Source organism: Carlito syrichta, unplaced genomic scaffold, assembly GCF_000164805.1.
Source record: "Carlito syrichta isolate Samal-C Ts95f unplaced genomic scaffold, Tarsius_syrichta-2.0.1 Scaffold297317, whole genome shotgun sequence".
Lineage (NCBI taxonomy): Eukaryota > Metazoa > Chordata > Mammalia > Primates > Tarsiidae > Carlito > Carlito syrichta.
In genome coordinates, this window is record NW_007241413.1 from 45,174 (window position 1) to 70,861 (window position 25,688).

General features: G+C 43.6%; 1 protein-coding gene across 13 annotated transcripts in view; it reads right to left on the reverse strand.

The window, feature by feature from the left end:
- Positions 1–25,688, reverse strand: part of R3HDM2 (R3H domain containing 2) — a 138,827-nt gene that overhangs the window by 11,078 nt on the left and 102,061 nt on the right. For 2 of the 13 annotated variants that reach the window (XM_021710672.1, XM_021710673.1), the window contains 13 exons: positions 25,187–25,327; positions 24,662–24,770; positions 21,854–21,949; positions 18,965–18,996; positions 18,813–18,866; positions 13,524–13,756; positions 11,501–11,694; positions 6,313–6,414; positions 4,376–4,618; positions 3,903–4,029; positions 2,740–2,900; positions 2,136–2,290; positions 562–662 (listed from right to left, as the gene is read on the reverse strand). In XM_021710672.1, the coding sequence (XP_021566347.1) occupies positions 562–662; positions 2,136–2,290; positions 2,740–2,900; positions 3,903–4,029; positions 4,376–4,618; positions 6,313–6,414; positions 11,501–11,694; positions 13,524–13,756; positions 18,813–18,866; positions 18,965–18,996; positions 21,854–21,949; positions 24,662–24,770; positions 25,187–25,327 (1,748 nt within the window). The remainder of the gene's footprint in view (positions 1–561; positions 663–2,135; positions 2,291–2,739; positions 2,901–3,902; positions 4,030–4,375; positions 4,619–6,312; positions 6,415–11,500; positions 11,695–13,523; positions 13,757–18,812; positions 18,867–18,964; positions 18,997–21,853; positions 21,950–24,661; positions 24,771–25,186; positions 25,328–25,688) is intronic. The other 11 variants (XM_021710681.1, XM_021710677.1, XM_021710675.1 and 8 more) reach the window with 7 other exon arrangements.

Below are 25,688 nucleotides of genomic sequence, written 5' to 3' on the forward strand. Positions count from 1 at the left end.
CAAATCTAAGATATGACTTAAACAGCATTTTATCAACTTCCCTCTTGCTCCCAAGAGATAAGAAAAGCTGTCATAGGAAGAATGAACACAAGAGACACAGGTAAGTATTTCATGGCCCAGAGGCATGTGAGTGTGATGCTGGATTCAGAAAAAAAAAGACAAAATAAGCAAAATAACAAGAAAATAAAGACTTCAATTAGAGGTATAGCTTTCCAGGGATAAAGCAACCCCTTGAGAGGTCAGCTTCGACACTCTTGGAAAACACCAGCTAAAATATTGGTCTTTTTTTTAGGAGTCAGAGTTTGTTGCCCAGACTGGAGCACAGTGACACGATCACAGCCTCAAACTCCTGGGTTCAGGCGATCCTTCCACCTCAGCCTCCCGTGTAGGCTGCCTGCCACCATGCCCGGCCAAGACTTTGTTCTTTCTCTCTGATGAGGTCACACTGGGGACAGAGCCAATCCCTGAGCGCTTTCTGTCCTTTCAGCTCTAGAGCACAAGCCCTTCAGCAGTGTTTGCTCTTGCCAGTGCCCAAGAACCCCCAATTCTTTATCTTCTTACCTGAGTACTGCTGTGGCATCTGTGGTGGACTGCAGGGAGAGGGAGACTGAGGCATCTGGTACTGCTCGGAGCCAGGAGGCTGCAGAAACCCCACTGAAGGGCTGGGGAGATGGAGAAGAGAGGAGTGAAGCGGTAGAGGGAGGAACACAGCTTCTGGCAAACAGCTGCTGCTTCTCGGGCCTCCCCTGTGGGAAGCAGAGGCAGCTCCAAGCCATTCCCAGACCAATTTGCCACGCAATTTCTAAAATCACTCATCAGTTCAAAGTTAATTATATAAATTTGTACTTGATCATCTTTCAATTAGGAAGCTGCTAATCAGTGCTACAGATGGAATGTTAGTGACACAAGCTCTTCCCAACACTGTGGAAACACCAGACACATACATGCGCACATACAGGTTCTGAGAAACACACAGAAACAGACAAAGAGAAGGCAGAGAGACAGGCACACAGTGCTAGAGAAAGATGAGTAAAAAAGAACTAAGGATTGCTAATTATATTTGACATGAAAAAATAACTAAAAAGATGTGTGATTTAGGATATATACACAGTGGTAAACCGTCACCTAAAGACAAATAAGGTGGGAAAAAACCCTAAAAATGCAAAACAACATGTAGAGACATACATATAAAAAGATAGAGACACACAGACTGGAAACAGAACCACAGAAACAGTTAGGCCCATACTTGAGTTCTAGTTCCCACTCTGCCCCTAACTAGCTATGTGAATTTAGGAAAGTTTCTTAACCGCCCTAGCTAGAATCTCCTCATTTTTAAAAAACAAGGGTGAAAAATAAAACAAGAGGAATGGACTAGATTATTATTATTTTTTAATTATTATTTTTGAGTTGGAGTCTCGCTCTGTCACCCAGATTGCTGGAGTGCAGTGGCTGCTCCCGGCCATCGCAGCCTCGACCTGCTGGGCTCCAGCGATCCTTCCGCCTCAGCCTTCTAAGTAGCTGCAACTACAGGTGTGCACTACCACACCCGGCTAATTTTTTGATTTATTGTAGAGATGAGGTCTCGCCAAGTTGCCCAGGCGGGTCTCGAACCCACAGGCTCAGGCAATCCACTCACCTCAGCCTCCCAAAGCACAGGATTACAGGCTGAGCCACTGAGCCCGGCTGAACTAGATTATTTCTAGGGTGCCTTCTACCACTAAAATTCTATTAGCTATGATCTGTACTAAGATATATATAGATATATAGAAATAGACACACACCACCAGTTTCATCCATAGATACAAACAGAGATACACAGAGACATTACATATATACACTCCAAAACTGCTTAATGATAAGCAGTCTCTATCCCATAGTTCTAAGTCCCATTATTTTGTAAAACAAAAAATGAGGGAAATCATAAATTGTAAGCCTCTGAAGCAGGAACATTTTTTCTGCTGATGGGTTCTTATGCAAATATCAAATCAATGAGGAGAAAAGGAGAATGAACTCCCTCATATTCTACCTGCTTTAGGGCCTCATATTCTACCTGCTTTAGGGCCCTGCTTTTACCATGGTGCAACAGTTGCCGAAGGTCTACCGGAGATGAGCCCCGGCTCTTTGGGAGTCCTCACCTTGTACCATTCTGCTGAGCCGGCGGGATCATGCTGTAGTATACAGGTACACCCCCTGCTGGGAGGCCTCCTTGCACAGACTGGCTCGCAGGGACCAGCATGGGTTGCTGGAAAGGCGGCTGGACCACATTTTGTGAGTCATTACCCACTGGGACCTGGGTAGGAACAAGAAGAGGATGACTACTCATACTCCCATTGAGCACATCCAGCCAACAGCCTAGTCACCACTAGGCCACCACTTTCTTCCCTACCTCTTAGAACCATCTTCAGTTCTTCCCACCTGCCTAAAGAAAATGCTTACAGAGCTATCTCCATTTCCCCCTTCTCCAAATACCACCACTGGGCATCTGACATACAGAAAAGAGCCTGATTTCCTTTAGACATTACTTTCCTAGGCATATACTCATTGCATGGCCATATCAAGACCAGACCACTTAGAAAGACTCTTCTCAAAATCTTCAGGCTTTCTCTCAGAACCTAAAAATTCTAGGGGAAAGTAGACATTATTTCACTACTGGAGTTGTTAGTCTGGATGACTCTGGGAGGCTGCCCTTTTCCTCATCCCAAGAACTGGCTGATCTTTCCCAATGCAGAATGCACCCACTTGGTAAGAAGGCAGTGGAGTGTACTGAACCACCAGGCCTTGCATCTGGCCCCCCATGCTGCTCCTCTGGTTGCTGAGCAGGCCCTGGTTCTGTGGCTGCTGGACCCCAATCATGCCTTGGTAAGCCGCCTGCTGCTGGCTAGGCATCATGGGTTGTAGACCTAGGGATGGGCAAGGCAGATACGATATTAGTATGCATGTTTAGGAGGTCACACTATGTCAGGAAGCTTCCTTCTCCATTCTGTTTTACCTTTTGTTTCTCTGGAGACCCTGGGTTCACTCTTAGGACCCTAATCACTCCTGCCTCTCCCTTTTTAATTTTTTAAAATTTAAATTAAATTAATTACATTAAATTTAATTTTGAGTCAGGGTCTCACTCTGTCACCCAGGCTGGAGTGCAGTGGCACTATCATGATTCACTGCAGCCTTGACCTCCTGGGCTCAGGCGATTCTTCCACCTTAGCCTCCTGAGGAGCTGGGACTATAGGCATGCGCCATCATACCTGGCTAATTTTTAAATTTTTTGTAGAGACAAGGTCTCACTATGTTGCCCAGGTTGATCTCGAATCCCTGGGCTCAAGCAATCCTCTTTCCTCAACCTCCTGAGTCAATGAGACTACAGGTGCACACCACCATGCCTGGCTAATTTTTTAATTTTTTGTAGAGATGAGGTCTTGCTATGCTGCCTAGGCTGGTCTCAAACTCCTGGGTTCAAGCAATCCTCCTGCCCCAGCCTCCCAAAGTGCTGAGATTACTGGAATGAGCCATCGTGCCTGCTCCCCATCCTCCTCCTTTTTTTTGAGCTGGAATCTTACTCTGTCGCCCAGGCTGGAGTGCAGTGGCATGCTCATGGCCATCCTAGCATCAACCTGCTGGGTTCAAGTGATTCTTCCACCTCAGCCTTTCAAGTAGCCAGAACTACAGGTATGCACTACCATGCCTGGCTATTTTTTTGATTTATTGTAGAGATGAGGTCTTGCTAAATTGCCCAGGCTCTTCTTGAACCTGTGGGCTCAGGCAATCCCCTCACCGTGGCCTCCTCCCAAGGTGCTGGGTTACAGGCTGAGCCACTGAGCCTAGCCCCCCATCTAAAAGATAATTATCTCTTTCCTAGTCTGTCCTTCCCCTCTTCACTGCCTTCTTATACCAGTGGTTTCTCTTACCAGGCTGCTGGGATGGCTGAGGCAGCTGTTGACCACGTTGGGGGCTGTAGGCCACCGGGTGAGAGAGAGGTCGATATTGCTGGTTGGAGTTAGGATACTGTCCAGGGGGATAGTAAGAAACCTGGATCTATGGTGAGAGAAAACAGATGTGTGAGAGGTCTCCCAAATTCAGCCCCAACATGAGCAAATCACTCTAAGTGACTTAGGACTGATGGCCAGAAATATGTAAATAGAAATATAGTGGACCAGCATGGGTTGCTGGAAAGACAATTGCAAGACTGGTATTTAAGTTTGAAATAAAACAGGGATGACCTGTGTTGTATAAAAAGATACCTTCTGGCTAGAACAAAAACTCTCAAGCACAAGGTGGGGAAAGATATCACCTCTGGGTCTGTGCACACCAGAGGAATAAAGAAGGTATAACACTGGACAAACCGCATTAGTGGTTTAAGCTGGGAACTGGAGCTGCTCACCTGCTGAGGGTGCTGCATGTAGCCCTGGGCTGGCAGGACTTGCTGAGTAGGTGGCGCATGGCTAGAGGTGGAATAGTTGGAAGTGGGGAGGGGCTGTCCCGTGGAAGCCATGATGAAACTAGTCTGTTGAGGGTGCTGGGAGATAAGCGGGGGCTGGAACAGAGCTGCGGATGGGTCAGTGGCTTCAGTAGAACCTTGGCGACTAAGGCTCATCTGTCCAAAGGGGCTGCTGAGGTCATCTGCCTGTTGAGAGAGTGGGGACTCAAGGACTGAGGCTGTTATCCAGCCTCATGTTTTGGCTTCAACACAGACAGTCTTCCTTGCACTAATTTGGGATAGCCCTGCCTCTGCCACGAGAGGTGCGTTTTAGCCCTCAGCTTCTGTCACATGGTGTTTTAAATTGCTATGAACCGAATAGCTGTGTGAAGCCCAACTTGGAGCCAGTCTCCCTACCACAGATGAGGTAACAATGGCCACCCTGATTATGATCATTATTAGGATTAGTCCTGGAGAGACTGGAGCTATGATATAACATATACAGAGGAAAAACAGGTAGATTAAAGAAAAAGATTCTAAGAGTCTTTCCATTTCCTGCCTTCCTTATGTCCCAACCATAAAACGGGCTGCCACAGCATTTTATAATAAAGAACCCTGTAGTGACTGAGTGGATCACAGGTAACTAGGTTCATGTACCTCCATACCTCTGCCTATGCAGCAGCAAGACTACGGGGTTCCCACTCCTGCTGTTTATCTCCTATTCCCTCCCAAGGTCATTTCTACCTCTGTTCTCTGATACCAGTCTAGAGTTTTCCTGCGCTTCAGAAACCACTTCCAATTCTCACCTCTGAAAGGAGGCCAGGGTGAGTGGCTAAGCTAGAAGACAAGACTGACTGGCCAAGCTGTAATAACTTTCTCTCAGCTCTCTTCCCTAAGCAGCAAGGGTGATGGTGTTCCATTTCTCACTCGTATGGTGATAGGTTAGAGTCTGCTAGCTTCCTCTTCACTTCTGCTCCCTGGACAGTAATATATTCTTTCTTTCTCTCTCTCTCCCTCTGTCTTTCTCTCACAGACACACATAGACACACAGACACACACACAGCAGGAGTTCTTTTGCAAAAGAAGCTAATAGAAACCAAAAGACAATGCTTTTCTGTAGTTTCTTTCAATTTTCAGGGATTTGATCTTGAAATCAGCTGTTTTGCTACCTTATTGGGCAGGAATAGATGACGAGTGAAATGGACTACAGATTATTTTGAAGCCCTTATTCCAGGACTTTTCAGAATGAAGATAAGATGTAGGAGGATGAGGGGATTCTAGTGAAAAAGCAAATGCTACCTCAAAGCAAAAAAAAAAAATCAGGGCTTTTATAACCACGATGGAAGTTATTAACTATGAGGCAAATCAGATTGTCAAAGGATTTGTAGTCAGAGAACAAACAATTTAAACAGCATGTGCTATGCAGTAGAGAGGGTTTTTAAAAATATATATATATAAAATGACATGGTAAAATAGGGGAACAGTACGTTTTTACCAGTGGTACCAGAGAAGTCTGCAGCTGTGTTTTTATTTTTGAAGAAAATTATAGAGAATTAGCCTGTACAGAATCAACTGGGTTGCTCAGACATATCTAGCAAACACATCAGGTGAAGGATGCACATGGTAGAAAGAGAAGGAGCCTCGGTTGTACCAACATCTAATTCATTCCCCTCTGGAAATTCAGGGGCCTCTGCCTTTCATCTAGGTTTCTTTTGATGTGCTGATGAGGCCATTAGAATAAAGGACAGTTCAGCCAGTGTTGGCCCCTCAAGAAGAAACAGCTTTCAACATGCCCTCCCACAAGCACCACATGCTTGTAAGACCATCACAGACTGACCCAGTCATACCAACAGATACAGGCCACACATGGACAAGACAAAAAGGGGGAATGGAGTTTATACCATATTGTACTGCTGGGGCGGAGAGACTGGCAGGAGGACTTGGGGACAGGAGCTTGGAGAGAACTGAACAGGCTGCGGAGAGGGCTGCAGAGTCGGGACTGGCTGTGGACCAGCAGAGAGGCACGTGGAAAAGGGAAGAGAAAAGGGAGGCATGGGGAGAGGCCGAGGACAGAGATGGGAGGGAAGGGAAGGAATAACAAGGTTAATCATCATAAAATAAATTTCACGCTTACAGCAAGGCTGCTGAGCAGGCTGGAGACCAAGCCCAGGACAGCTTGTGGATTACACATCTCTTCAACAAACACACAATCTCTTCTATCAAGAGAGATCCACTACACTCCCTACCCCACTAGCCATTCAGAACTCTGCAGCGGCTGTGAGAAATCTGAGGACTCTCTCAAGGCCAGGTTCTGCTGCCCAGTTCTAAACGCAGCTTTTCCCAAAGTAGTTTTTCTGAAGACACAATTCCTGGGGAGCACGGTTATAACCCTCCTTGAATGACCACTTGAGAAGGGATTCTTGTCTGCACTGCTATACTGCTTCCGCGGGAAGGGTCATCCAAGGTCTGGCTCAGTCACACTCTTGATTTCACACCACAGCTCTCCTGGAGGAAGTGCTCATTCACAAGGATCATCTCCCTCCCAAGGGCAGAGAAGGACAAAACACTCAAGGTCATGCCTGCTTCTGGCTACTTCCTTCTGCTCCATGATTGTGCTGTGTTCCTCCAGGCTGTGAGGGCAGTATGAAAAATCCCCCCTAAGCAAACAGCAAAGATTTAGGAATAAAATATAAACAGTCTAGTTTTAGTTTTTGTACTTTCAGTCTCTTCACCAGCCTCAAGCAGGAGGATTTGTTTATTAGGAACATGGCATGTTCTAAACCAACTAATGCGGAGTTATTTTTTTCTCTCCCTTCTTCCCCTCCAGCCATTTCAATCACCTATCTGTTTTCTAGTCATAGCCCCTGGTGGCAGGAGGATGGTAGAAGGAGAGGGGTTAAGGAAGAGGAGGGAAAGAACATTTATATACATTGTCTCATTACATACATTTTCTCATTACAGGCTCACACAAGAATCCTAAAGGGAGATATGATAACTCGTATTTCCAATTAAGAAGGTAAGGCTCAGAGGAATCAAATCACTCATCTTGGATCACACAGTTAATACAGTAGAGCTGGGACTGAAATCTAGCTCTGTCTGACATATATTCTTTCCACTCTACTCTAGCAGTGGGGAGGAGGTAAAGGAAGAAGCCAAGCGAATTATCGAAGCATTTACCATAGGCTCCTTCCTCTACCTGTGGAGTATCAAGAGTATAGATATCCTTTCCTGCCACATATCTCTGAGAAGAGTCTTTCACAGAAGGGACAAACAGCTCAAGAGACAGAAAGTGCAAGAATTAGAAGACCCCCAAAAGGGAAAACACTCTGGAGGTCTTGGCTGAGGACCTGACAGCTGGAACTAAAGAAAATGTTAAGCCATTTTGGTTAGGAAAAATGATTAAGAATCCACTGTGTGACCTGGGAGAGATGCTGCTGTAGCCTTCAAAATAAACTCTTAGCTCTACTGGCACATTAATTTTCTGTAAGCCATTGGCATTCCAAATGTAACTGATGGTCAGCATTAGCCGCTTATGCTGATGACTTCATATACATTTCCTGTTATCTGAATCCTCTTCTTTTGGGGAAGCACCTAACGTGGTTCCGTGGTTCCGAGGGAGAAAGGACAGTAAAAGTGGCAAAACAACTCTGCCTGTCTCCCTCATACTTTTGAGCTGTGAATAAAGAACAAAGAGAGCAGAAATGATATTCCTTTCTTCAGACTCCCCTGACGGGGGAGGGCTACAAGTCAGGTAGTGTATCAGTGCTATTTTTTTAGTTACTCTGGAGCTAACCTCAGCTATAGTTTTCTTCTTGAAAAGTCTCAAACTCTAGAACCAGGGAACCTCTGAGAAACCATGGTGAAATTTATTAAAAAAAAAAAGATTGGCCCCGAGGGATGTGGCTGCCACCTACTGGTGAGTTTTGGGCTAGCTCACCGGTTCTCAGATGCCTGATGGCTTAGAGTGTTCCTTTACAAGAAGTCCACTCCATTTTAAGTAAACAGGGCAGAAGGTAGCCACTGGTCCTTTCACCCTCAGCCTCGCCCCTTGGTTTGACATGCTCCATTGACATATGATAGGAAGGCCTGCACAGACAGAGGGAGCCTGCAAGAAGGGAAATGCATTGTGCTAGAGAGTTACCATTAAAAACACTTTCGCAAAGTTTTTATTCTAAAGGAAACGCTTTAGAGTAAGTACAGTGGTATGTATGTATGTAGTCACCCCTTTAATCCCTGCACTGTTACGTGCCATTTGAGAAACTGAACAATAATTATTCTCGGACTTATCGACTTCAATTTGGGGAGCCCCGAGTGCTGACAGCAGTCAGGAAAAAAGAAAACAAAAGAGAGAAAGAAAATAGCAATAGAAGGTGGGGGGGGGGAGAGGGAGGGAGAAAAAGCAGAGAGGAAGAAAAAAGGAGATATATACGGGGTGGAGGGGGTGGTATAATTTAACAGCTTCCGTAACTGCTTCCAGGACACCAAAACTTAGATAGGATTCTTTAGTTTGGAGTCAGTGATGACAATCTCAAGAATGAATTTCTAAGAGAATAGAGATTTCTACAGTAAACAACCCGCCCTTATCCCTAAGCTATAGCACCTAACCCAGCACCACACTCCCTGCAGGAGATAAGTCAAAACCAATGACTGACAAATTGACATTCACAATCCAGTAGTAGGGACAGAACCTGAGTAGAAGTTTGGGGTTTAGGGCTCATCACTTGGACATTCTGTCTAAAATTTTAGTCCCAAATGGTTGTTCTCTTAGCTCTTTCTTGCTCTCTCACTCTTGCTGTCTGTTTCTAGGAATGAATGACAGGTGGAAGGTGGAGGCAGATGGGAAATTAAGAGGGAGAAAAAGGAGCAAGACTGTATTCAAGTACACATATTAGGGGAAAAACTTAGAAAATATTGGGATCTTGGAAAAGCAAGTCATACACATACAAAAACACAGTAACAGTCAGTCAGAAGAAGCACAGTTTATCCACTTCTGGTTTGAATTAAGAGAAAAGCACTCACATATGGCATGCTTTAGTGGGGAGCGAGATACGATGATATGAATGAGTCTTAATGGGATAGGTGGTGGTAGAATAAGAAAGTCAGGACTAGAGAGATCTGATTTAGACTGAGATGAAGGACTGGGATGACTTGCATACAGATTACATGTAGATAAAAAGCAGGATTTCCTAGACCTTCACTGTTCTTTATTTTAGCTCCACTTTACAATACTTGAGATGGGGCAGTACTGGGCCATTCTGGGTTCTTTCCATGCTAGTTTCCAGTTCATGGGATACTAGTTCTTAGGACTTGCTTCCTGTACCTGGGGAAGAGACATATCTAGTGCCAAGCTGAACTAACTGAGTAGGAGAATGAGAGAGTCTAGCAGGTGAAATGAGAACTTCCACTGAAGCAGTGAAAAGTGTAGACAGACATATGAGCTTCCTGAATACGAGCTTCCTGAATACCAGAGAATACTTAGAATAAAATATGGGGCTCTACTCATGAAATGCTCTATTCAGTCGGGTGAAGTGGCTCACGCCTGTAATCTCAGCACTTTGGAAAGTGGAAGCTAGAGGATTGACTGAGTCCAGGGGTTTGAGACCAGCCTTGGCAACTCGTCTCTAAAAAAAAAAAAAAATTAGTAGGGCATGGTGGTGTGTGCCTGTGGCTCCAGTTACTTGAGAGACTGAGGCAGAAGATCATCTGAGTCCAGGAGATCAAGGCTGTGGTGAGCCATGATCATGCCACTGCACTCCAGCCTGGGTGACAGAGTGACTCTGATTCAAAAAAAAAAAAAGAAATGCTCTGTTCATGGGAGATGAGAACACATAAAGATCTCAGAACAGCTCTGCTCAGACTGTTAAGGTGACTTTTTTTTTGAATCAGGGTCTCACTCTGTCACCCATGCTAGAGTGCAGTGGCATGATCGTGGCTCACCACAGACTTGATCTCCTGGACTCAGATGATCTTCTGCCTCAGTCTCTCAAGTAGCTGGGACTACAGGTATATGCCACCATATCCACCTAATTTTTTTTTTTCTTGGTAGCAATGAGGTATCACTGTGTTGCCTAGGCTGATCTTGAACTCCTGGACTCAGGCGATTCTCCTGTCTTCACCTCCCAAAGTGCTGGGATTACTACAGGTGTGAGACACTGTGTCTGGCCAAAGGTGACTTTTAATCTTAGAACACTGAGGTTCCAGTTTAGAAAAGGACCTGATTCTTAGGCTAATGACTTTTATGGTGTCTCACTCAAACCCTAGTTGGTACAAACATCTACCAGTCCAGCAACATAAGAAAAAAAATATGGCATGGGAAACAGAGACAACATTTGGGGGTCTCTGTGTCTTATGGTATATGTATGGAAAGGGTTTTAAAAAAATTTTTTTTGGAGTCAGGGTCTTGCTCTGTCACTTATGTGGGAATGCAGTGGCATGACCATGGCTCACTGCAGCCTTGACTTCCTAGGCTCAAGCAATCCCCTCGCCTCAGCCTCCAAGTAGCTGGGATCTCAGGTATGTGCCATCATGCCGGCTAACTTTCTATTTTTTACAGAGACAGGGTCTGACTATGTTGCCCTGAGTTCAAGCAGTCTTCCTACTTCAGCCTCTCAAAGTGCTGGGATTATAGGTATGAGTCACCATGCCCAGCCTATAGCAGGAGTCTTGAGTATTATTTCTTTTGTCCTCAACTCCCAACACATAAATATGTGTTTAAGGGTCAACACAATCAGTCAGACAGTGGTGGAAGCTGTGGTTTTTTTTCAAGTTCCATACATGGATATAGTGGATACAGGATGTACAGAGAAATGGGGTACAACGGTAATATGGTGTGAAATAAAATAGGTAAAATTCTCAAATGGAAAAGGAAGAAACATAAGGCAAAAAACTTCAGGCTGACTCTACTAAGAGCACTTTGGCCAAACCTTTGCCCTTCTCTGTCTACAACTAACAACTGAAAAATGGGAGACGAAGTGGCATGTCCCCAAAAACTGATCCTTCCTGCCACCCACAGTACAAGACACATGACTGTCCTTCCAGAGCTTGCTTGAACCAGAGTGGGGGGGGCTCTGACACTGAGTGGTGACTCACCTGCGAGATCATGTGATTATTCAAGGGAGGCTGCTGCTGAGGCGTAGGAGGGAGAGCAGGAAGTTGCTGCTGCTGCTGCTGCTGCTGCGGCGGCTGCTGCTGCGGTTGCTGCTGGGCAGCACAAGGAAGAAGGCCCCGGACAGATGGGGATGAGGTGACCTGGTTGCACACTTCTGGGGCACCTAGTGCCATACCTAAGGCAAAGAGGAGACCCGCCAGAAGCTGTGAGCACAAGCCATAGACATACGACTCCTGGAGGGCTCAGGCACAGGCTCTATTTTCTCCCTGCCCTTCCTCTTCACTCCCTTTCATCCATTCCCCCATGTCCACACATGAGCACAGATGCATTTCAGCTGCCTTGCTGATGGGAGTCCTCTCCAGGCACAGAAACTGCCCTGAATGTCAATGTTTGGTTTTTTTGGAATTAAACAAAATGTGAGGCTGCTGAGATACCTCTCCTGAAATGTCTAGAATCTGCCCATCACGATTAGACAGCTGAAGACATGACTGCTTCCTGGGAAGGTATAGATTTCTAATCCCTTAAGGGACCTGTCTTCTCTTTGCTTTCTTCTCACCTTGCAGCATCTCTTATAACGGTTGCTGAGAAGACAGTATTGCCTCTTCAAGCACACACATACACACAACCTTTGTCCAACTATTTTTGCCATTTCTAGGCTCTCTAAGGCATGAATACATTCACGCAATACCTACTATGTGCTAGGCACTGTGTAATGAACTAAGCACATAACAGCAAATGAAAATATAGTCCTTGCCCTCAAGCAGCACAGATCGTCTGATGACAGGTGGACATCCACACAACTATCACAATGTCATAAGGATAAGCATTATTTCAGTGATATCAGCAAAGCTGTATGAAAGCAAAGATAAGGAAGCAGTGACTCCTAAAAGGGAAAGGGAAGGATTTAAAGAGTAGGTGACATGAGAGCTGGGTTTGAAGGATGAACAGAACCTTGCTAGGCCCAGAGAGGCCAAAGCTAATGCCATATACAAGGACTGGTTTGAGGGCTGGAGGAGAGATCTGGAAATGAGATTTCAATGGCAAACTAGAGTCAGGAAGTTATGTTATATTAAGTAGTTTGGACTTTATTATGCAAGCAATGTGAAACAAACTTTTTTTCCTTTTTTTTTGAGCTGGAGTCTCACTCTGTTGGTCTCACTCAGCCCAGGTTGGAGTGCAGTGGCACACTCACTTGACTTTCTGGGGTCAGGCAATCCTTCTGCCTCAGCCTTCCAAGTAGCTGGAACTACAGGCATGTGCCACCACGCCCAGATAATTTTTTCTTGATTTATTGTAGAGACGAGGTCTCACCAAGTTGCCCAGGCTGATCTCGAACTCCTGGGCTCAGGCAATCCTCTCGCCTCGGCCTCCCAAAGTGCTGGGATTACAGGCGTGAGCCACCGCACCCGGCCTGAAACAAACGTTTTAAATAGGAAACTGAAGTTTTTAGATCTATGTTTTAGATTGGCAAACTGGCTCTAAAAAGGTTGAGAATGGAGCAGGGAGATCAGCTTGGGGGCTAGTATTATAATTAAGTAAAATAAAATAAATACCTGGATAAAGGCTGAGGCAGTGGGATTAGAAAGGAGGGAACAGAGAAGGACAGTAGAGGGTCAGAGGTAAAATCTTCAACACTGTTTATGTCTACTGATTTATAGAACTTTTGAGATAAGATTGAAGCAATTCTTCAGAGAGGGATATTTTCATTTTAGTAAATAACCTGAACCTGGGCTAATAGGAATATCCCACCTTAGTCAAAAATCAGACAAAATAATCCTAATCAGTTTTCTTTTTTCCCTCAATCAGGACAGAAAATGAGAGAGATGACTAAATCCAAGAAATGACAATGGATAAAAAAAAAAAAATTTCCCCACCCCTAGCTTTGTCAGGTTTCCATGAAACTATATCGGGAAAAGGGAATTACTGAAAGCAAATATCAGTGATATTTCACAGAAGACAAGCAAGAAGGGATAGGCAGGACATGGGAGGAAGAAGCTACAGTACCTGGCCTGGAGATCCTTCCTGCACTGCCACCTTTACTGCTGCCGATGCTGTCACCTCGGGTGAGGATAGAGATTCCGCTAAAGCTGCTGGCTTTGGTGACAGGGGGTCGCATGCTTCGGACAGAGCCATCAGAATCCGTGCTGCTCCAAGGCCGTGGCTCCAGGGATTTGAGTTCGCTGTCTGTGCTGCTCTGGCGGCTACTTGAGGTACGGCTCAGCCCTTCACGGTTCCCCCTGCAGAAACCACAGTGGTCAGAGTGCCTCCCACCCACCACTTTAGCAGAAGGGCTAGGAGAGAGTTCATTTCTATTCTCTCAATAACAAAGAAGAGAGGAGGATTAGGGGAAGGATGGACACTGACTTCTTGTTAGTTGGCTGGCCAACTAAGACTTGATGGGAGCAGACAGAACAAGATTCAGTACAGTAACAAAGAACACAGAGGCAAATCTGGTGCATTGGCAACTAATTCAATACATCAGACCAGAGGGAAACCACATACATGATGCTGAGATTGGCTGTGGTCTTTTCCCCACCCCCTGTAGGGAATCCCACACATGCAGAAAATAGTGGGGAGCAGAGGGGTACCAGTACCTTCTGGGAGTTCTTAAAACAAAAGCACTCCTAGAAGTTACTATTGCTAGAAGGCAGGAGTAGCCAATGACATGGATAAATACCACAATACTCTTTCACACAACACGTGTCTTAGCGAGCAAAGGTGCAGTTTATGTCCAACTTTCCAGGGGTTGGAAGATGCATATAGTGAACTAAAGGGGCTCTGTAAAAGACTCAGTCTGATAGTCTGGAATTAATCCAATCTGCTTTGTGGAAGTTCCATGTTAGTGTTTGGGAATAACTGGTTTCAGGGTCTCTAAGGGGTAAAGCCCTCAGTAAGAACAAGCAAAAATGCCCCTGGGACTCAAGATGGCAAGGGGCAGGAGGGATGACTGTGCCTAGTTGGCTCCATATTCATAATCCTATTGCTCTAGGCAAAGCTACCAAGAAAAGGGGTTCCTCCTCTCTTATTCTGCTCTGGAAACATCAGGGTTATCATGATGTTATAATCACCATCTATGATTATAAACAGCTATATGACTCAAGATAGCTAGGTTAGCCTTGAAAACCCTGTCTTGTTAAGCTCTTATTGCTTCTTAATCAATAAGCAACCAAAAACTAGCAATTTTTCTTTTACACCTCCCAACCCCAACAACTAATGCCCTAAGGAAACCAAATTACCACAATTATAAAGATTTTGGTATGTATACTAAGGAAGAATTCAGTGAAAATCATCACAGTTTGGGCGTCCTCCTTTTCACCACAATCTCGCCAAAAGCAAACAGAAAATCCCAGTCCAATCCCCTCGGCTCCAAAGGCACTAGACTCAGAGTTATTCTAATAAAGAAATGTATTTTTCTTATGTGGGCTAATATTAAAGAAAAGATTTTTCTTCATTAGACTTCCTACTCCAAAGGCATTGCAGGAAAAATGGGGAAAATACAAGTTAAGTTACCTTTTTAGCTTCTAGCCAAGCCAACTATGGTGAGCTAAGAACGCACTGGCACAGCTGGTTAGGAACATGCTGATTCTTTTCTGCAATCTGAAGTGGATGTATGTATACATACATACACACACACACAAACAAAACACCTCAATGTGTCTCTCTATGTAGTCAGAATAGAGGATTGGAAAATATTTCTATTACCCCAAAACTTTACCCCTTTCTCTTGGAATGTCAAAAGTAGAATGCGAAACAAGAAAGAAGTATAAATTAGAATTTTTTAGAACAGAACCAGACCTGAAATGAGAGCCAATAGCTCTGTCTTAAAGGACAAAAGTAAGTATACTGAGAGGATTCAATAACGTATGTGTTTGTGGGGTGGGGTAAAGGGACACAGCAGTGGCAATGAATGAAGCTGCTCATTATAGACATTAAAGCTTGAATTTTGCAAAACAAGTCCTAATGGTCTTTTCCATTAAATCAAACACTATACTGTCTATTAGAGCAATCCTGCCACTTACTTTCTTTTGCTAACAGGGGCAGACAGTGAACAAGGCAACTTTAAACCAGATACCTGTGGCCAAAACACTCAAAATGTAGACTGCCTGATGATCTAACTTGGGTTAGTACCTGGGTTAGTATACTATTCTCCTGAGAGTTAGAAGTTCTAAATTGAGTCTTGGCAGGAAAGGGATTAGTTTTCCCACTCTACAAATAAACATAATCCCTAGTCACGTCTTTTCACTTCACTAAAAATAAGGCAATTAGGTAAAGCTACCCAGATTCAATTCTGAGCACTGGCTGTGTGTTGGAGAGATCAGGGCAAAGGACAAAGAGCATTCTCATTTTCTATTCCTATAAAGTAAGAGCTGATTTAATTTTTACAAGTAGATTTGGTGCTGGTGAAAAGTCCAGCTTGTTGGGTCTGAGAAGTAGGTAAAAAGGCCTGTGGAAGAGGTGGCAATAAATATTAGTAATCCTCACTGTGGCTTATTTATCAATGGAGTAGCATATTCCAAAGAACTGGGAGTTGCCATAGTTATTGTAGATGATGGAATTTGGTGTACAGGTATTTGCTTCACTAACATAAATCGGGGCAGAAAAGTATAAAGCAGTTACAGAAGATTAACTTCTGATCATTAGAGTTCTAGATGAGTATCCATATAGGGCAAGATGTTATCCCCTTAAGAGCCCATGATGCAGTATTTTAGATGAACCAGATCTTTAATCAAAGCTGAGTTTGAAAAGCGGCAGCTTAAAAGGAGGTCTGGAGAGGAGAGGACTGCACCTGCTGCTCCTGTACAGTTTGATGTAGTTTGATGCAGCACTAATAAGGGCATCATTTTTTTTTTTTTTTTTTGAGTTGGAGTCTCACTGTCACCCAGACTGGAGTGCAGTGGCCGCTCCCGGACACCGCAGCCTCGACCTGCTGGGCTCTGGCGATCCTTCCGCCTCAGCCTTCCAAGTAGCTGGAACTACAGGTGCACGCTACCATGCCCAGCTAATTTTTTTTTTTTTTGATTTCTTGTAGAGTTGAGGTCTCACCTGCCCAGGCGGGTCTCGAACCCGCAGGCTCAGGCAATCCACTCACCTCAGCCTCCCAAAGGCGTGGGATTACAGGCTGAGCCACCGAGCCTGGCTTATTTTTTTTTTTGAGTTAAAGTTTCACTCTGTTGTCCAGGATGGAGTGCAGTGGCACACTCATGGCCACTGCAGCCTCGACCCGCTGGGCTCAGGTGATCCTTCCAAGTAACTGGAACTACAGGCATGCACCACCATGCCTGGCTAATCAAAAAAAAAAAATTTATTGTAGAGACGAGGTCTCACCAAGTTGCCCAGCCTGGTCTTGAACCCCTGGACTCAGGCAATCCTCTTGCCTCGGCCTCCCAAAGTGCTGAGATTATAGACTTCAACCACTGTGCCCTGCCCAGGGCATCATTCTTAAAACACTGAATCTAGATCAGGGTTCCAAATAGAGCACGCCTCAGAGAAGAAGGCATGATGCTTGTAGAGAGCTGGTGTGGTGGAGTGAAAAGAACAGACAAAGAATCAGACAAAGAATCAGCTCCAGTTTTACCACCAATAGCCATGTAAATGTGGACTAATCACTTATCTCTGCTTTTGTTTTCTTAGATGTAAACCAGCTGACCAAATGAGGACATTGAGAGAATTAAATCAGATAAAGTATACTCTGACAACAGTAAAGCACTGCCCATTAACTCACACATAGGAGTTGGTTTAAAATTCCTATTTATTAAAGGTATTCTGGGATAACCTATGACCATGAAGTATAGACTGTGGAGCAGCAGAAATGTTTTTTATTTACTTTTAAATCTATTTTTACTATCACCAACAATGCAAAGTTCTCTACCTGGGGTTTTCAGATGAACCTCAGGGCTGGGTAGTCTAGAAAAAGAGTTAAGAGAGATGAAAAGTCTTCCATCCCAAGAATGGGAAATCTCACTTTCCTAATTTTCATGTGGTTTGACTAACTTAGAAAGGATAGTAGGGAAGGGAAGACTAAGGTACCAGAAATGAGATCTCAAATCTGTGTTAGTCAGATAGTTCCTATCCAGCTTAGTATTCAAAAAGAGAGAAACCTTTTGGAAAGCGTTAGACCTGGATTCTAATGTTAAATACTCAGATTTCTCTGTAGCTTTTCTACTGGTAAAATGGGAAGCACATACTTAAAATGAGTTGGCACCAGAATAGGGCCCTAAAGTAGTGCTTCTCTCATCACTACCTTGTATTATCCTCTAGGGTAGGGCTGACAGACTGGAATGAAAGGGAGATCCCTATTATTTGCTTTGTGGGGAAATGGCGAATATTAGGCACTGGGGAAGTTCATATAGCAGATTTCACCTGCATTAGGAGTAACGGACAATCATCTAAAGAACATGCTTTAAGGTCATCCTAAGGCAGACAGGTCCTTTAGGTCTTTTCTGAGGTTACCTAACACATTACACTGTCTCAAAGAGAAAACTACATAGGTAGAGGTGTTCATATATGTGTCTCTGTATGTGTATGTACTATTTTTTTTTCAATTTATTTTTATTTCTATTTATTTATGTTTTTAAAGACCTGGTCTTACTCTGTTGCCCGGGCTGGAGGGCAGTGGTGTGATCATAGCTCACGGCAGCCTCAAACTCCTGGGCTCAAGTGTTCCTCCTACCTCAGCCTCCCGCATAGCTGGGATTACAGATGCATGCCACCACACCAGGCTAATTTTTAAAAAATTTTTATTTTGTAGAGACAGGATGTCACTATGTTACCTAGGCTGGTCTTGAACTCCTGGCCTCAAGCGATTCTCTCACCTTGGTCTCCCAAAGCACCAGGATTATAGGCACGAGCCACTGTGCCCAGCCTAATTTTTCTTAAAGATATGAAAACTTCCTTATGCTAGGTCAGGGATAAGCTCTCCACATTTTTCTAAAGATTCAGAAAAGGTAGCCAGAATACATCCTTTCTTTTACTTTAACTATATGTTTGAACCTTTAAAAAATGCCCAATTCCAGCAAACTTCTGGGAGGGAGCAGTACCTATCCCAGACACACCTATTTGGTCTCCTTCACCATCTATTCAAGACCCAAAATGAAATTAGCAACAATAAAAACACAGTCATTGAGCAGGAGCCATTCTTTTTAAATGGGGAAAAATATCCAATGTTGCAAAAACCACAAATTTAATTATTCCACAAGAAGCCATGCATGGAGCAAACCCACTCCGCTAAAAAGATAACAGCAAAACAAAATAAAATTAAAAATAAAAGGAGAGATATAGATCACACAGAGGTACCTAAAAATCTGCCTTCTCTTGTGAGAGCTAGAAGAAAAGGCTTCTTTGGAGAGTCTGTTGGTTAACATCAAAGAAAAGCATCATTACAGGATTATATTAACCTCACTGACAAAGCTCAATGAGAAGCAGGGAACATGCTAGGTGGTACTAACCTGATGTCATTTAGATATCCGTTCTGGCCAGTCTAGGTGAGGGGGAGAAAATGGAAAATAACTTATAAGAAAACAGCATGGCATAACCGAAAAGGATGTCCATGATGCTATGAATACCCAAGGTCCTCAAACCAAGGCTCACCCCACCAACAGGGAAAGAGGGAGTAGGGACAGGATGACCCACACCCACACACCCAGTCTGACTTCTCACCTTTAATGGGAAAGAGCATTTGGTGTTTTTAGCCTTCTCACAGAGTATTTAAAAACAAAGCTTGATAAAGGTAGGAGTATGAAAAGGAGGAAGAGGAAAGTTTTAACCTAATTATTATTTCCTTTTGAGTCCTAAATTTATTGTTCTAGAGGTAAGCTGACAGTAATAATTGCTGTGCCTGGTCCTAAAGAGTGTGTTCAAAGAAGGGAAAAGGGAGACAAGAGAAAGAAACTTCGTTTTTGGAGATCATCCTCAATGGCTATTCCATTTCTGTCTTCTACATTGGCCAAAATGAAAGACATTGTGACCTGAGACCCAAGGAGGGTGGGATATTAGGGAAGTAGGTACTTTTCAGAGCCTAGAACAAATGAGACAATTAAAAGTCTAACACATTCTCTTTGGGGATCATTTCCTGACGAAGCCACTGAGCTGAGTGAAGTGAGCATTGTGGTGGACTCCCAAGCCTTAGAAAAAGGTACCAAGAGCATCCAGCTGCTGAGCAGAGCAGGCTCCATGCGGAGCAGAGCCTATGTCCGGCAGCTTTCCCAGCACACAGCTCAGGCTCGAGAAGGCTGCAGCAGCAGCATTTCCATCCAAACATCCTTCTTGCCACTTCCCTTTCTTTTGGGTCTGCCTCCTGCTCCCATCTCATTTCCCAAACCTAAAACTCCACCCTGAATCAGCGTTCTCTTTTACTGGCCAGGCTCCTCTCCACTAGGATCATTGGAGTATGGACTTTGGCCACTACTCCTGTCTAGATCGTCTGAGATTCCTGATGCCTCTACCATGAAAAGAGTTAGGAAGTGCTGAAATGAAAGTGATAAATCCATAAGGATTTAACAAAGAACACATATATTAGTAGAGGCTTAAAGACTAGTGATCAGGAGAAAAAAGGAGAGAAAAGCTAACTTTGCCTTAGTTATTGCTGTAGGTAGACACGCTTCAATATAACTAGCGCCAACCCCCTATTATAAGTTGCCTGTATTTTCAGAACACCTGTGGCTTTGCTAATGGCTGGCATAGTGGGGCAGTCACTTTCCATGTGTAAGTGAAGCAGAGGAACACATAACAGTCAGTCAGCTAGGCTATGATGTCACTGGCACTTCTTAATCTAAAAAGCCCAGAGCAGAGCAAGCTATTGAGAGGTCATATACATTAGAGGTTAAGAGCATGGACTCTGGAGCCAGACCACCTGAATTCACATGCCTAGTTCTCTTGCTAACTTAACCTCTTTGTGCCTCAGTTCTTCATTTATAAAATGGGGAAAATAACGTAACCTACCTCAAAGGCCTAGTGTGAGGGTTAAGTAAGTTAATTGACATAAAGTGCTAAGAACAGTGCCTGAAAGATAGTAAGTGCTATATAAGTGTTTGCTATTAATATACACCAACCTAGTGTGTCTAAAATTTAGGGTCATCACTGGCCACAGCCATGTATACATGACATCTCTCCTCTCATTCCACCCAGTTGGCATGTAGGTAAAAGGTAGAGAACACTCCTTGGTCTATGGTTGAATAGTTTGGAGGACTAACTTTTCTGATTCAGAATGGAAGTCTACATAACAGAAGGTAAGAAGATGTCTTCTGGGACTCTGGGCAAGAAGTCTTGTTGTGTATCAGTCCCCAGTGAGGAGCTCTGGAAGAACCTGGGTCTCCTAAGACAATGGAGCAAGTACATAGGGGAATTCAGTTTTTTGTTGGAGACTGTATTTTTCTGAGCAAGGTGATGATGAAAAAAAATGTGTTTTGTCTGACAGAGGAGAGTAGTGTCCATCTGAGTATACTGATTAAAATTGACCATCCTTGGACAAGGATGGCTTTCCCTCCTTTACTGCTAATCTGACTGTGAGATAGTGCTTATGCCTGGATCCTATATTTTCTGGAGATTTGTTTCTCTCTTGACTGCCCACACCCTTTTCTGAATTTCTGCTATACTTCTCTTTAGTCTGGTAGGCAAAGGCAACCAGATACAGAGGTACCAAGTATATCTGATATGGCCCACAATTATTAAGAATAAAGTTGCCTAAACTGATTCATGTTGGCTTTTGGTCCAAACAGTCAGTCCTGTTCTGGAAGCAAAGTAAGAAATAAAGCAAGAAAGAGACTTCCTGTTCATGTAGAGACTGAAGGCAATAGTGGTACCCTCTGTGCATGTAGAATGAAATGTGGAGCTCACAGAGGATGGATGCCAGATCTGTGCTCTAACAATCACCAACATATCCTAAAAACAAGGCTGGTCAAACAAGATGAATGTACACCCTGTGTGAACACTATCTTCCACTTAGAAGCAAAGATGCCTAAAATGGATAGTGGAAGTGAAAGAGGGTGAGCGGGAGGAGGGTTTCACAGGAAGATTCAGGGCCCTTCCATAAGCCTTGCCAAAGTCATTTCTATTTTCAGTCTAGTCAAATTTACCAAATTCAGCCACTCCAAGTTTTAGTTCTCTCTGTATACCATATGGCAGAATGTATTAAAAATAATACAAATGAAAATCTGCATGTTCCCAATAAGCCACATTAATTTTAGAGATCAAATCTGGGGCTGGCTGATGTTGGTTAAGAACAAAACCAAACCAAACAAAAAACCCCAAAAACATTTATGGAGGGTTCATTCCATTCACAGTTCCAAAGATTAAGAGCTAAAAGCTATGGGCTGACAACTCTCAGATGCTACACTTACCTCTCGGGCAAATATTCTCTCTCGGACCCTTTGATATTCCTCCTCTCTCTCTTCTATTGACTTGCTCCTCCTTCCATCCTGCAATGGAACTCTGATCTAGATCGATGAGCAGAATTAAGCTAGTTAAGTTCTCCTCGTACTGCAAGCTCACTGCACACCAGCAAGGAAGAGAAACCGGGAAAGTTTATAGTTGCCATCAAAAAAATGGAAAAAAAAGTAAGAAAATTTCCAGTCCTGGACAGGTTTCACTGGGTACATCTGACCATGCAGTTTGGGAGATCAGGTTTTCTGGATGGTTGGGGCCTCTCCATTTCCCCCCCAACCCCCTCCCAGAGTATCAAGAACAACAACTATTTATAAGGACCGGGTTGCTTCCCTGCAGTAATCAGGTACCCTCCAGTCAGTAAGGATCAAGAAAACAGTCCTGGGAAAATAAACAACACTGCTTTAAAGGGAAAGCAAGGGACAGAAGGAAGCTAAAGAGGAAGAAGAAACAGGTGTTTAGCAGAGCTGAATATAGAGGAGGAGGAGGTTTACGGAATTAGCATCTGGCATTATTCCTTCTTTAGTTACTAATGCCATGGACTGAAGACTCAAGTCACACACAGCTCACCAAAGAGGGCCTTGGAAATGAATTCCCAAGGGAGAAGCTCATCGCAAAGTCTAAGCATTTTTTCCCTCATCTTAACTATAGTAACTGGAGGGAGGAAAGGAGAGAGAAATTTCAGGAAAAAAGGAGAAAAGAACAACACAAAGAGGAGAAGAGAAAGAAAAAGAGAACAGAACAGAAAGATGGGCAGGGAAAGGAACAGAAATAAGGTACAATGGAGGGAGGAGAGAGACAGAGAGACAGAAAGGGAAAAGAAGGAAATGGAGTGTCGAGAACCTTACATTCTCTGGAAAATGTAGTCAGGTGACTAGAAGGGATGGCTGGGCAGACTACCACAACTAGACTAGTCTAGCACCCAGCACGCCACCACTATCTTTCCTCTCTTGGCCTGTGACTTGTGAACACTGTCCAGGGCAGGGGGTCCTTTTCCATAGTGCTTTTGAAGGCAAAAAGCTCTGAGGGAGAAAACTCATCAAATGAATGGCATCAGGTTATAAAAGAATCTGGCCTCCAATCTAGAGGCTTTGAAAGCTTCAGATGAAGCAACCAAGGAGACTGCTGATCTAGGCTGATCTTCCTGATCTTTATCAATCTCCAAAGGTAGCTATAACCTTAGATAACTTTGACTAGACTTAGTACTTATTAGCTTTAAGAACCTAAATCCTACGAATTTTCTTTTATAAATTCTACTCCAAGAAGATACAGGACTTCAAGGAGCTATATTGTCTTCAGCCCCTAGTACTGGTAAACCAGTGGCAGAATAGAAAGCACATAATGGGCTTCGAGGTCAGGCAAATTCTCAACTCTGCCACCTCCTAGTAATGTGACTTTAAACAGGCAACGTAATCTCTTAGCCTCAGTTTCCTTATATGTAAAGTGGGAAAAATAACCCCCTACTACATTGGTTTGTGAAGAGGATCAAGAGACAATGCATATAACATGTTTAGAACAGAGCCTAGTTTGGGGGAAACACTCAATAAAATAGCAATTACCATGCTTATAAATAATATCACAGAAAGTGTACAGAGTCTACCTTATTATGGATTAAGCCTGAAGCTGAGAGATAAAAAGTTCACAATAAGGATAGATTCCACTTTGCCCCAATGTGCCTCTAGGCCTGAATAATTCCTGATCCACAGGAAAAGGGTTTTGGGAAAATGGAGAGAAGGGCATCAGGATGGAAAGGCTCTTTCTTTTAAATTTTGTCTTTTTGTAATGTTTCTTTGCTTTCAATCAGACCAGCATGTTTGTCCACAATAGATAATGGCACTTTTCTCAAAAGGACTCCCTCAAATACTCAGGTAGCAAGCAGGAAAGGTCTTGGCCTCAAGATCATACAATATCCCAAGAAAATTAATTTTGACTCTGTAAGTAAAATATTATTATAGTTATTAGTGAGACTCATATTGGTTCTACCCAAGCATGTTCTTCAAACCTAATCCCCTTTGAAGGCAAGCAGAAGCAGGCTGGATCTAAACTCTCTCCTTTGCTAGGAAATTAACCCCTAAACAATCACATACAGTCTAAAGGGTTGGCTAACGGTCAGGGCAACGGCCAGGCCTGTACATAAAGGGATGGGACAGGTTGTTCACTTCTTATTCCCACAGCAGTGGATCACAAAAGGGATACTGCCTGAGGTTCCCAGCATCAAATGTCAAATTAACTCACTCACCTTGGTGGAAGAAGTTGGGAAAAGATTAAATTTGCAGAAAGGAATCAGAAACACTTTTTTAATTGGGTAAATTTGATCACAACTTTGCCAGTTCAAGGCTAGCCCTGAGCTAGGATAAGAGTAGAAGTGGGATAAAGTAGCTTTTTGGGGGTCCCAAATAAATCCCTAACTACTAAAGAAAAAAAGCAATGAAACCATCAGCTGGATCAAGGCTGAGGCAGGAAGGGACCTTGCTTTGTCCAGAATGATGTAATGTTAGAAGTCAGTGGCAGACCCAAGGTTTTCAGGCCAAATTTGATTACCCAGCAAACCTCAGCACCATGTCTCTCTGGGCCTAGGACGGTGGCATCCAGCTCAACAAGTAGAGTTAGTCCTTAGCATTAAGCCAAAGACAACTCAGTACAGCTCAATGCATTTCTCCATACTAAAGATATTTTACGTTTTCTCTATCCCACAAAAATTCTTCTCCCTTCCCAGTTTCTCTTACTGCAATCTCTCTACAGGCCCACCCCTTTCCATTCTTCACCTGGTTATCATCTCGGTCCATACTGGCATCGTCTCTCTTGAGAATGAACCTCTGCTGAAATTCCGTATTCTTCTCATCCTTTATATGTTCTGAGAACCTCTGTTCAGGGCTAAGATTCAGAGAGAAATGTAGAAGGAAGGGAGGACAGAGACCCCTTAATTAGGAAGCAGACCTCCTAGGTACAGCTTCCCTAAATTCTACAACTTGAACTCAGGGTATTTCTAGAGTTGGACATCCAAAAAGTCACATGAAGGTTTTAAAGAAATCCTCACGGTCTGTTCTTTATACACCTATAACTTCCCTTCCTCCAAAGTTACATCTGTCCAATAAATGAAGGTAAAGAGAGGCTAGGGCCAGTCTTCACTAAATACCAGTGCCCCTAGGATCTGTCTCCAAGGCCTCACAAATAATAGAAATTTATACTAAATGTCCCCATTCCCTTCCCTAGAAGAGATATCTTGATCCTCTTTCAACCCAGCAGGTTATCCCAGGAAAGTCTTCCTAATCCGTGGTTTCCTCCCTTACATTCTTGTGTTACTGGTTTTGTTGATGATAACAGCTTTCCCAGTTTGATCAACATTGTGGTCCATCCCAAAATAGGCAGCTACCCGGTGTAATAGCATCCGGTGATATGAGGTCATCTGAGGGAACTTCTTGAACTGGTTACTGAAGGGAAACCCAGTAGGAAAAAGTGAAATAAGACAAACAACAGCAATAACAACCAATTGTAATTTTTGTGTCTAAAGTGAAGAATTTCTTAGGAAAAACCGACATCGTAAGGAAGGTATTTACTCAATGGGAACCAAAAAGTTTCTCTCAGTTTCTTCCCCTACAATATTCTGCAGATTATTCTGACCCATTAGCCTCATGAAGACTTACTTATTAAGCCCTAAGTTCTACCACCTGGATGATGTTTGACAGAAAAAAAGGGGGGAAATGTAAGAATAGTAAAATTGGGGATAAGGGCTAGCTGCAGAAAATGTATAAATTCTTTTTCAACTCAAGTCTATGCAGTAACTTAAAATAA